The following is a 12,819-nucleotide window of genomic DNA, read 5'->3' as shown; positions in this document are numbered from 1 at the left end:
AATAATAGTGTTTTTTTTTTGGAAGGATATAATAATAGAGATAAAGGGAGTCACTCTATGGAATTATTATGCCTAAACTAAACTTACAATAATAATAACAATAATAATAATAATAACGATAATAATAATAATAATATTAATTTATGATATATACTTTTTCTTTTGGCTAATTTAATTGTGTAATTGACAGATGGTGACGCAGCATAATTTTGATTGGCATGATTTTTTGTCAGTGTAGTTATTTTTGAAGTAATGTTCATTAAATTTAAATGTAGCCCCTTTGCCCATAATTAAGAGTCAAATCAATAATTATTCTCAAAGTAATCAAATTTTCATAGTTAAACTGTACTATACTCTAAGTTATTTTCAATTGTTTTTAACCTTCTAAGGCTTAAAAAAAAAACTCTTATCAAATATTTGAATACAGTGTATAGTATTTACTAATTTTTTCTTTATTAATTTTATTTTGTTGCTTTAAATTTATTTATTTATTTCTTTGATGTCATTTGCGGAAGCTTCAAACAACGATTGTTCTAGACTTGGTTTTAAATCTAATCTAATTAAATAATTAATTAATCAATCAATCAATTTTCAGAATGCAAAAAAATAAAATAAAAATTGAAATGTCAATTTTACCCTTCCATTCAAAACGGCATCATTTCAAAACCGTTCGATCGTTCCGACAAAACCCGAAAACCAATGGATTTGGGTAACCATAAAATAATGCCACGTGTAACAGAGAAAGCGGGTCGAATAATCCGACCCGATTAGTAAGGGCAAAAAATGTAAAGTAGTAATGGTAGTAGCTTAGTAGTAACAGCCACAGTGGCATAATACGTAAATTTGGTAAAAACTAGTGGCAAAAGTTATAACCACTCTCAACTCCCATATTTTCACTTCATCTTCTTTCTCGTTCAATCTGACGAAAGAAGACAATTTTCTCTCTCTCTCTCTCTCTCTCTTGCTTTACTCTCAATCTTTCTCTCTCTACTGTGGTGACGAAGACGAAGAAGAAGAAGAAGAAGAAGAAGAAGAAGGACTCTTCGCTTGAAATCTGAACTGAGTCGATTTTCGGTTCTTCGCTTTCGCTCTCTACAGTCGTCTATCAGTCTTTTTCTCTCACTTACCAAAACCACCAACATTGACGCCATCATTCTCCGCTAAATTTAGCGGAGTTTGTAGGGTTTGACATCACATTCTCGTACTTATGCCCTAAATTGAGTCCCAGATTGGCCAATCTTCGCCAGATCTGAGACTTGAATCACCAGATCAAAGACGCGTCGTCGGGAAACCCTAGTCCGTTTGCTCCGATGGAGGAAGCTCTCGAACTCGCGCGAGCCAAAGACACCAAGGAGCGAATGGCCGGTGTCGAGCGCCTCCATCAACTACTTGAGGCCTCCAGGAAGAGTCTTAGTTCGTCGGAAGTGACAGCGCTTGTCGACTGTTGCTTGGATCTTCTCAAGGATAATAACTTTAGGGTCTCTCAGGGTGCTCTTCAAGCTCTTGCCTCCGCTGCTGTGCTCTCCGGTGAGCACTTGAAGTTGCACTTCAATGCGCTTGTTCCTGCTGTTGTTGAACGCTTGGGGGATGCTAAACAGCCAGTTCGTGATGCCGCTCGGAGACTCTTGCTCACTCTCATGGAGGTAGGTTTTTGTGTTAACATATCTCGTTATCCTCTACATTATTGCGGCTTATTAGTGTTGCATGTAACTAGAATAATTTAATTGTAATTGTATTCGAGAGAGAGTGGAATTTTATTTGAGTTTTGTTGTTTTCTTCTTTGTTTTGGGCATGTTAACGTTAAATTCGATGTGGGACGAAGACATTTTATGCTATATATTCTCAATATTATAGTCTATGCTGTAGGTAGATTGACATTATTTTATTATTGTTATTTACTTTATTTAGTAATAGTTACGACACTACGATAGTTCCAGTGAACATGTTTTATTTTGCAGGTTTCTTCTCCGACCATCATAGTAGAACGAGCAGGATCATTTGCCTGGACGCACAAAAGTTGGAGAGTCCGAGAAGAATTTGCACGGACAGTCACATCAGCAATTGGTCTTTTTTCAGCTACGGAGCTTCCTCTTCAACGTGCAATACTTCCTCCAGTATGTTCATTGACTATCATGGAGAAATACATTTCCTCTTTTAGTAATTATTATGGAGTTTGTGTGGGACAAAAGCCAACCTTTTCACTTTCTTTTCTTTTCTTTCTATTATCAGATTTTGCAGATGCTAAATGATCCAAATCCTGGTGTCAGGGAAGCAGCTATATTGTGTATCGAGGTTAGTGGTAGTGAATGCTAAAGATAATCATTATTCAGATCCCACTTATCCTGGCAACACAACTTCGTATTCATGCAATGTTGAAAAATTCATGCAATGTTGAAAAATTCAACGCATGTATCTGAAGGATTGATTTTAGTTATGTTTGTTCTTAAGAATTTCTCTCCTTCGGTTTAATCTTTTCCCTTAGCAAATAGTCTCAAAGATGCTAAGGATCCTAGTTTTTACATATTATCTCACCTTTTTTTTTTTTTTTTTAATACCGTCTTATGTGTCTGATAAATTGTCATGTCTCAATTGGTGAATTAAAACTTATCGCAAATATTTTAATGTCATTCACAACCTACATGCCGCATAAGGTATTAAAAAGGTTTAAGAGGAGGTGGGATCCTTAACATCATCCATTTTCAAATGGGTTTTTACTGAATAAACTTGAGAAACAAGAATTGCTCAAATGGGATTTCATGTAACAAGGTCCTGTTTGTATATGTTTCATTAGATTTACCCACCTATGATGTGGTGTTTGGGTTATTGAATTCAACTTTTAAAAGCACATAAAAGAATCAACGCCACTTAAAACTGAGTGAAAAGTAATGCATATAAATGTCTGGCGGATGTATTTCTTAAAGAATTTATTACTTATAAATTGTTCCTTTTTCAGGAGATGTATACACAAGCCGGGACCCAATTCCGTGATGAACTACATCGACACCATCTTCCCTCATCTATGGTATATTTCTCATTTCAATTACCGTGTGGTTACATCTTCTTTTATATTTAAGACCTTGGTTTTGTCCTGTTGCAAACCAACAATATGTTTCTTTCTGCAATAACTCAGATTGAAGTGGCACGTGCAGTTCACATTTTCAATGAGGATTAGTTTTTGCTATTCCATAGTGCACTGTTAATAAAGTATTAAATTGCAGGTAAAAGACATTAATGCCAGGTTGGAGAGAATTGAACCTAAAGTTCGTTCTACAGACGGACATGGTAATTTTTCTACTGGAGAGAATAAAAATGTGAGTCACAACCACAAGAAAAGTAGTCCAAAGGCAAAGAGCACCGCAAGAGAAATGTCACTTTTTGGAGGTCAGTATACCTGGATTTCAAGTCATTATTTAGATATTCAAAGCTCTTTCTCTCTCTGTATATAGATCATCTAATGGATGCTTGCATAAATTACACAATATGGTCCGAAAAATTCAGTCACTTTCTAAGTTTCATTGTGAAAGTAGTGCTTTGTTTTTTTTTTTTGGTGTGTGTGTGTGTGTTTGTCGGGGTGGGCAATAGAACATGCTATTTTATTATTGTAAACTTTAGGAATTTAACGATTGATTGGTTATCTGTCATTTTATGGATATGGTAACTTACTAAGTTCACTGTACTCTCTAAGTTACATCTTTTCTTTATTTTGTGCAATTCCTTTGTCTGATGATTGTAAGCTCATATTCCTTGTTGTTGTAAATTTCTATTGTGTAATGACTAAGACTTGTGACTTGTGAAAGCACCCAATCTAACCTGAGTTACAATAGGGGCATTGTACTCGACCCCAGTCAAGATTCGAATATAGTCAATTTGAACCAAATTCTGATTTTGCTGGAGAAACTTGGATTAGATTTGGTTTGAACAAAGCTTGGGAAAGCCTGGATTTGAAAACTTAACTTGCAGGCACTACATGAGCTTTATGCTTGTATTTGCTATTAGAGTTGTGTGTAACCTTGCACAATTCTGGAAATAAAATGCTTTTGTCAGTAGTAGTTTTATTTGAAACACGTTTTGATGTCATGATTTTGAGATGTAGATGAAAGTTCCACAAGCTATACATGAAATATACTTTGTTGTAGAGTTGTTGATTTTATAGAATGCAACATTGATTATCGTTCAATTGATGGCCCCCACTCTTTGTTGCAGGAGAAGATGTTACTGAGAAACCCGTAGAACCTATTAAAGTTTATTCAGAGAAGGAACTGATTAGAGAGATGGAAAAGATTGCTTCTACTCTTGTGCCAGAAAAAGATTGGTCTGTCCGTATTACTGCTATGCAAAGAGTTGAAGCCCTTGTTTATGGAGGTTTGTGTTTCTTTTTTTTTCTTTCCCTTTTGCTAGTGTCATTATACATATATATCTATATATTTGTAAGGAGTGAGGGTGAGGGATTGAACGCAAGATCTCCTCTATGAGAGAAGAGGTGGGGTACCACTTAGGCTAAGCCTATGTCTGCACATTCTTTCTTCCTTTATTCCATTCAGTTAAGTTGGCTTCAACCCCTCTAGAAAAGGGGGAAAATACAAAATGATCAAGGGGAAGGAAGATATTCTTGTAGTTCTTTTTTTTTGGTGCAAATAATTATTAGTATGTTGATCTATATTGTTTTTTCGTTTTTTGTTATGTAAAGTAGTTATTTAAAGCGTTATATCTGGTTATCGTGAAAAATAAAATTATGCTGATTATTGATATAACTGTATTGTTCCCTGATTTTCTGTGTTCCATTTCTTTGGTTCTTATTCCACCTGTGAACTTCTCTACATGTTCGTACAAGGGGATTGATTTTTTTTTTCCCTGCTTGTGATATTTGGAACTAGCATGGAGCTTGAAAGAGTTTGATATGTTTCAATTAAGTTATTTTCTTATTTGCTTATATGTATCTTATTGTTTGTCGTTAGGTGCTGTTGACTATCCATGTTTTCGTGGACTATTGAAGCAACTTGTTGGTCCACTGAGCGTACAATTATCTGATCGGAGGTCTACCATAGTGAAGCAGGTCTGCTAAACCGTTTTAGTTTCCAGGACTTTGCTTATTGGTTTCTTCCTGTGCCTCGAGCCATTTTTGAGATTGATCCTGTATTGTTCCTAGTTCCAAGAATTGCTTGAATTACTTTTTTTACTGTCCGAATATGGAGTTTTTTTTTTCATACGTACCTCTTGTAGTAAAATATAAATAATAACTGCTCACTGTACTTTGCTATTTTTAATTGTAAATTTATCCCTAGCTCATTACTGTACATGGGTGAATGTATGCAACTTTCTTTTGACAGAACAAGCTGGGATTGGGTTGTTTCTTTTGTACTTTTTTTGTGTGGCACAGTTACAGGGGAAAGTGTGGAAATTTAATAAACAGTGATTAGCAAATCCAAAGCAATTGTCTATGTTTGTCCCTTCTCTTAGTATTTTGTCAGTTCATACAATTTCAAGTTATCTGATATTTTCATCTACGTGCTATTTTGTCCCCGCTAATCCAACATTTTCTTATATTCTTTCCTAGGCCTGCCATCTGCTATGCTTTTTGTCAAAGGAGCTTTTGGGAGATTTTGAGGCATGTGCAGAGGTGTTTATTCCAGTAAGTTCGATGTTTTCTTGCTGACTATGGAAGTTTCTTACGTGTTCGATAGATATAATTAATGTTATCACATGGTAATCAGGTTCTTTTCAAGCTGGTTGTGATCACTGTACTTGTAATTGCAGAGTCTGCGGATAACTGCATAAAAACGGTAATTTAAGTTTATCAACTTTATATTTATATGCTTTATTTTCTATGATCTTTTTTTTTCCTGCTCCATGCTTCTTTGTGCCTTATCTTCCTTATTTTCCAGATGTTGCGTAATTGCAAAGTTGCACGTGTACTTAATCGTATAGCAGATGCTGCAAAGAATGATCGAAATGCAGTTCTCCGTGCAAGGTGTGAATGTAAACGAACTTTTTTGAACAAATTGATTTATGCTTGTATTGTTTTATTAAAATTATATTCCCAATTGCAATAGGTGTTGTGAATATGCACTATTGGTGTTAGAACACTGGCCTGATGCCCCTGAAATACAGCGGTCAGCTGATCTTTATGAAGATCTCATAAGATGTTGTGTTGCAGATGCAATGAGTGAGGTATGTTATAATTTGCTAGAGAATTATTTGGCATTTATTTGGGGTTATGTATGCTATGTTAATCTTGAGGGGATTGCTTAGCAGTCAAGTTTGTAATTATATCGCTGCAGCCATGGTGTGTGATTCAATTATCAAAGCCACGTAACTGGTGATTAGCCATGAATTGCATGCCTTTTCAAATATTGTGGGGTTTCAAGTTGTATTTTTCTGCTGATCTGGTTTTGGGGGATTTGTGGATCTTGGGAAAAGTAAAAGAAATTATTTCAAATATCTCACGTTTCACATGCTATTACAGTGTTCTGTGTTCATATTTACTTTTTGAAGGAATGTCCAGTGTTACCAGTTTATTTTTAATTTAAGATTGTTCTTAATATGGCTTGCTTTTTGTGCATCTTTTGAGTGTGATCCCCATATATTTTAAAAGGGGATTTGTAGTTGGGTGTGTGTTAATTATATTGTTTAATCATTTTGCTTGGTCATCTATGGTCAATGTGTTTGTGCATATATATCATATGGACTATGGAGTATTTTCTAATCATGTTCTGTCAAGTTATATTTATCACTGTCAATAAAGCTACTTTTTTTTTTGTTTTTTAGCTGGTGGATATGTTCATTCATATAGGGCTCATAATATATTTGCAGCTTGGTTCCTGGTTAGCTTCCTTAAAGTTTTTTATTTTTTGGTGAAATTTGACAGGTACGCTCATCTGCAAGAATGTGCTACAGATTATTTTCAAAGACCTGGCCAGAGCGTTCACGGCGCTTGTTTTCGTCTTTTGATCCGGTCATTCAAAGGGTATTTTTTTGTGACTTCTTATGGATGCTTCTATATTCTTGGCAAACACTTTGTTGCCTGATGTGAATATTTTTTATTTTTCCAGTTAATCAATGAAGAGGATGGGGGCATACATAGAAGACATGCTTCTCCTTCTGTTCGTGATAGATTCACTCAGCCATCTGCTCCATCAAATTTACCTGGTTATGGAACTTCTGCGATTGTTGCAATGGACAGAAGTTCTACTTTACCTTCAGGAACATCTCTCTCTTCTGGACTACTACTGTCACAAGCAAAGTCGATGGGCAAAGGCACTGAGCGCAGTTTGGAAAGTGTGTTGCACTCAAGCAAACAGAAGGTCAGCGCCATTGAAAGCATGCTTAGAGGTTTGGATTTGTCAGAGAAACATAATTCTTCAACACTCAGATCATCTAGTCTGGATCTAGGTACCTTATAACTTTGTCTACCTATTTTTTCTGTTTCATCTAGACGTCAATTGTAATTCAGTTAAATATAATCATGTGATGACATTGCCATGCTAAGTTGGATTTGGTTAATTGGGTTCATATGTGAGCGGCTAAATTTCTCTCTTTTTGCCCCTAGTGCAGGAGTTGAACCTCCATCAGCTCGTGATCCACCATACCCTGCTGCTCTCTCAGCTTCTAATAATCTCTCAAACTCTTTAATGACAGATTCAACTGCATATACTACCAGTAAAAGTAGTAACCGCAATGGTGGACTGGTTTTGTCTGATATTATCACTCAAATTCAAGCTTCCAAAGATTCGGGTAAATTGGCTTATCGAAGCAATGCCTCAGGTGAAACTTTGCCTGGATTTTCATCATATACAGCAAAGAGGGCTTCGGAGCGACTCCAAGATAGGGGTTCTGCTGAAGAACATGACTTTAGGGAGTCTAGAAGACATGTGCATGACAGGCAGTATTCGGACACACCTTACAGAGATGGAAACTTCAGAGATTCTCACAACAGTAATGTTCCTAATTTCCAGAGGCCACTCCTGAGAAAGCATGTAGCTGGACGGATGTCTGCAGCCAGGAGGAGAAGTTTTGATGATAGCCAGCTATCCCTTGGGGAAATGTCAAATTATGTAGATGGTCCTGCATCTCTTAGTGATGCCCTAAGTGAGGGCCTGAGTTCATCTTCTGACTGGTGTGCCAGGGTTGCTGCATTCAATTATCTCCGGTCTTTGCTACAGCAAGGCCCAAGGGGGGTTCAAGAGGTAGTCCAAAATTTTGAGAAGGTAATGAAGTTATTTTTCCAACATCTGGATGATCCCCACCATAAAGTTGCGCAGGCAGCACTTTCAACTCTTGCAGATATTATTCCATCTTGCCGAAAGCCTTTTGAGAGTTACATGGAAAGGATTTTGCCCCATGTTTTCTCACGATTAATTGATCCCAAGGAGTTGGTTAGGCAACCTTGTTCAACAACTCTGGATATTGTAAGCAAGACATATGGTACAGACTCTCTGTTACCAGCTTTGCTTCGCTCTTTAGATGAACAGCGTTCACCCAAGGCCAAACTCGCTGTTATTGAGTTTGCTATTGGTTCCTTTAACAGGCATTCAGCTAATTCTGAAGGCTATGTCAACAGTGGCATCTTAAAGTTATGGCTTTCCAAGTTGACACCACTGGTCCACGATAAAAACACTAAACTTAAGGAGGCTGCCATTACCTGCTTTATATCTGTTTACTCCCACTTTGATTCAACAGCTGTCCTGAATTTCATTCTTAGCTTATCAGTCGAAGAACAAAATTCTTTAAGACGGGCTCTAAAACAGTATACTCCTCGCATAGAAGTGGACTTGATGAACTTTTTGCAGAGCAAGAAAGATCGCCAGCGGCCGAAGTCGTCTTATGATCCATCTGATGTTGTTGGAACATCGTCAGAAGAAGGATACGGTAGTGGCTCAAAGAAGAGTCATTTCTTTGGAAGATACTCTGCTGGTTCTGTTGATGGTGATAATGGCAGGAAATGGAGTTCTACCCAAGAATCAGCCTTGGTAACTAGCGGCTACGGTCAAGCAGCTTCTGATGAATTTCATGAGAACTTGCATCAAAATTTCGATGCCGGCTCGAACACTGATCTTAATTTTAAAACTAAGGAGTTAACATACAACAGTAATTCTAGTGGGCAGAACCTGGCCTCCAGGACCAGTGTGTTGGAAAGTTTTGACAGTAATGTAAATTTAGAGGGTTCTTCAACTCCTCGACTGGATGTTAAGGATCTGATAGGCTTGGATCATGCCCGGCTTGCTGAAAGCATTGGACACGATAATGAAGCTACTTCTGAGTTGGACATTCATAATTTAAAACTTAAATCTGCGAAGGTTAACTCAATGCCAGAATCAGGTCCCAGCATCCCTCAAATTCTTCACCTGGTGAGTACCGTGACTCGAGATGTTTCCAAGTAATTTCTAGCAGTAACTGAGGATTTTTTAGATTGGTTAAATATTGAATTACTGTTGGAAGGAATATATCTTTAAGTTTATCTGGGTCAGAATACTATGGTGATAGGCTATCAGCAGTAGTAAAATTACATTGAAAAATAAAATTAAATAATGACTATATGATGATAATATATTTATGTGTTCATAGATTGCCAATGGATCCGAGGAAAACCCTAGTGCAAGTAAGCATGGGGCACTTCAGCAGTTAATCGAGGCTTCTGTGGCAAATGATCACTCTATTTGGACTAAGGTTTGTTTCTTATTGCGTACAAAGAAAGAGGACTCTCTTCCATAAGTTTATATTAAGACTTCTATAGATTTTCATTTAGACTCTTTCATATATGTTCTATCATGTATATGTATGCATTTTTTATATCATGAATTCTTTTGGATTTGGTTTGAAATATGTTTGCAGAATATTCTAGCCTCTTCTGTTTATTTGTATAAATCAAATAATCCATATTTGGAAGGTGTATTTAATATTTCAGTAGTTCATTCCTTTAATCTTAAATAACTAATTGTGATATACAAGTCATTACTTGAATTTCTTGATTATTTCGTATTTGCTTATTTATCTTTGTTATGTTAGTTTTTAAAATTTAATTGGTGTTTGGTGAAGAAATCTAGCCCATATTGATGGTTTCATGTTATTTCTGCAGTATTTTAATCAGATTTTGACGGTTATCCTTGAGGTGCTGGATGATTCTGATTCAACAATTCGGGAACTTTCCCTTTCACTGATTGTTGAAATGCTTAAAAACCAGGTTTGTTGTACTCACTATAGTAATGGCCAGTCAATGTTGTGTTATCAAGTACAATTTGACACAGAACCTTGTCTGTATATTGTTACTCAGTACGTATTGTGTAATTTTAGTTAATAAAATTCTATTTGTATTACAGAAAGACGCCATGGAAGACTCTGTTGAGATCGTAATTGAGAAGCTGCTTCATGTTACAAAGGATACAGTTTCTAAGGTAATTTCTTATCTGTAACTGTAATCATGTTTGTGTGGCTCTATAAATGTTTCATATTTGAAAACTGGTCCGTTTTGAACAGGTGTCAAATGAAGCAGAGCACTGCTTGACGATTGTTTTGTCTCAGTATGATCCGTTCAGATGTTTAAGTGTAAGTAGTTCTAGAAATTTTCGATTTTCAACATCAGCTTTTAAGATTGGACAACGAAGAAATAAGATAATAATAGCACAATAAGAATGTTGGTTTAAGTTTTCATTTTTTTAATGGTGCAGGTGATTGTGCCTTTACTGGTAACCGAAGACGAGAAAACTCTTGTTACTTGCATAAATTGTCTGACAAAGGTATCATCCCCTTAAAACCTGTACCATCAATCTTATAGTTGGTTTATATTAAGTAACAAAAATATGTTTTTAATTATCAAATGATGCTTTCATAAATATGCACTGGCTTTTATATTACGAAAAATTGTCTTGCTAATCCTATTTTGTTTGTCAGCTTGTGGGCCGGCTATCACAGGATGAATTAATGACTCAGATACCGTCATTTTTACCTGCTCTCTTTGAAGCTTTTGGGAACCAGAGCGCGGATGTTCGTAAGGTAAATAAGTTATTATTTCTCTAATGTTGAAAATTTCTTTCTAGAACTAGTTCTAGACATGTGCTGATGATTATGTTGACGAGAAACATACGATCAATCATAGAATCTGGATATCACGCACTTGAATTGTTTGTTAAGAATATTCACACATATGTTTAATATCTAGAATTAGCTGTCTGATTATTTGCCATAGTTTTATTTATGAAAATCTTCGTTTACCTTTGGTGGTCCAGACGGTTGTTTTCTGTCTCGTCGATATTTACATCATGCTCGGGAAAGCTTTCTTACCGTACTTGGAGGGGCTCAACAGCACGCAATTGAGGTTGGTGACCATTTACGCTAATCGAATCTCGCAGGCCAGAACAGGCTCTGCCATAGACCCTAACCATGCTTAGGTGGTTTGCTTGGAAAGAAAGAAAGAAAGAGGAAATTGTTGGGTTTGAGGTTTTGATCTTTTGTGTATTTTTTGTATATGGTGTGAATGCATTTTGAAGGTGGGTTTGTCGTTTTACTATTCTTTTCCAAATATTTTTGTAATTCATTTTTTTTTTCCTTTTCATTTCCCCTGGTTTGTTTGTTTGGAGGCAGAGAGTGCTTTATTGGGACAAAACACATTGTTTGTTGTAATCTACATTTGCCCAACATTATTTATAGCATGGAAGAAAGGAGGTTTTGGAATGCCCTTTTTCAATCGAGTATTATCATTATCAGTGGATGGATTATGTTAATCTGAATTGTTTGCCATATTTTCAATTTTGTAATTTTATACACAACTTATATTCAATATTAAACTTCTATTACCAACTGCAATATTGTCATTAATTTCACTATATATTTATATAATCAAATTTTGATAACTTGGTATCTTTGCTACAATTTTCTTGTTTTCGAATGTCTTGAATTCTCTTTTGTTGGGACTTTATATCAATGTAGAATAATTAGATATTGAAATTCTATTTTAGTTTTCCTTCCGTTGCCAATAAACAAAATATTTGAAATTCTATGAATCGAGTGAGTTGTGGGACTAACATATCACATAAGAAGTTATTTATTTTTTTAAAAAAAAGAGACCCAAATGATTGGTAGAAGCAGATGTGATAAATTTAAGTTCTTGGATGTCGACTTGAATGGTAAAATTACAGTAATGCTCTTGTGCATGTGGGCAAGTAAGTCTTCACTCTTCAGTTCAGCAATGACACTATTCAGTTTATGTACATACAAAAAAACCAACAACATTATTTACTATAAACACCAACCAACCAATATTAATTAGTCTTTCTTTTTTTGAATAAACAAAAAACGCTCAAACCCAGTAAAATATTATCAGAAGAACCCTGAAGAAGACTAAGTGCCCCAAAATAAGAATGCTTACATGGGAAATCCTTCAATCCAAGAATTAGGAAAATAAGCAGAAACAATCAAGGAGGGAACCATTGGCTCAGGTAGAATTGCTATCTTTGTGGACAAGACTTCCCACCGAAAACCACTTTGGCTTGATGAAAGATTTACACACAAAAGTTGTCTTGATATTATTGCTAGAGTGATGAGTTAGTTGATCAGTATCGACCATGGAAATGTCAGCATTACAATTACAAACCTAAAATGTTATGAGAAGTTTAAAATGCCATTAATCCTTTTAGTGATATGCATTCGCCGAGTTCTCGGTCAAGGAGCTTGGTTTGCTACTCAGATTGCCCTAAATGGTTGAAGAATGTTTATTTTGTACATACTAAGAAGTAGAACTACTCCATCTGTGGACACTGAGTTAGAGAAAAGTTACTGATATTATGTTTGTAAGCTCTTTATGTACTGCCTATCAGAACAATCAAGAAA

General features: G+C 35.8%; 1 protein-coding gene across 2 annotated transcripts; it reads left to right on the top strand.

Moving 5' to 3' along the window:
- Positions 1-907: 907 nt before the first annotated feature.
- Positions 908-11,664, top strand: LOC133783602 (CLIP-associated protein). Of its 2 annotated transcripts, none has more exons than XM_062223262.1 (21): positions 908-1,643; positions 1,959-2,114; positions 2,230-2,292; positions 2,954-3,022; positions 3,219-3,381; positions 4,204-4,362; positions 4,956-5,053; positions 5,555-5,629; positions 5,712-5,780; positions 5,883-5,968; positions 6,051-6,168; positions 6,866-6,964; positions 7,050-7,389; positions 7,636-9,344; positions 9,562-9,663; positions 10,073-10,177; positions 10,314-10,388; positions 10,471-10,539; positions 10,662-10,730; positions 10,885-10,986; positions 11,220-11,664. In XM_062223262.1, exons 1-21 carry the CDS (start codon positions 1,311-1,313, stop codon positions 11,379-11,381), a joined length of 4,221 nt encoding a protein of 1,406 aa, XP_062079246.1. In that variant the 5' UTR covers positions 908-1,310; the 3' UTR covers positions 11,382-11,664. The 2 variants fall into 2 exon arrangements, with proteins under 2 accessions (XP_062079246.1, XP_062079239.1); XM_062223255.1 differs by having other exon boundaries at positions 7,552-9,344.
- The last annotated feature ends 1,155 nt before the right edge of the window (positions 11,665-12,819 follow it).

This window comes from Humulus lupulus, chromosome 1 (genome assembly GCF_963169125.1).
Source record: "Humulus lupulus chromosome 1, drHumLupu1.1, whole genome shotgun sequence".
In the NCBI taxonomy this organism is placed as follows: Eukaryota; Viridiplantae; Streptophyta; class Magnoliopsida; order Rosales; family Cannabaceae; genus Humulus; species Humulus lupulus.
The sequence above is the reverse complement of the archived record's forward strand: the minus strand, read 5'-3'. Positions and strand labels throughout refer to the sequence as shown.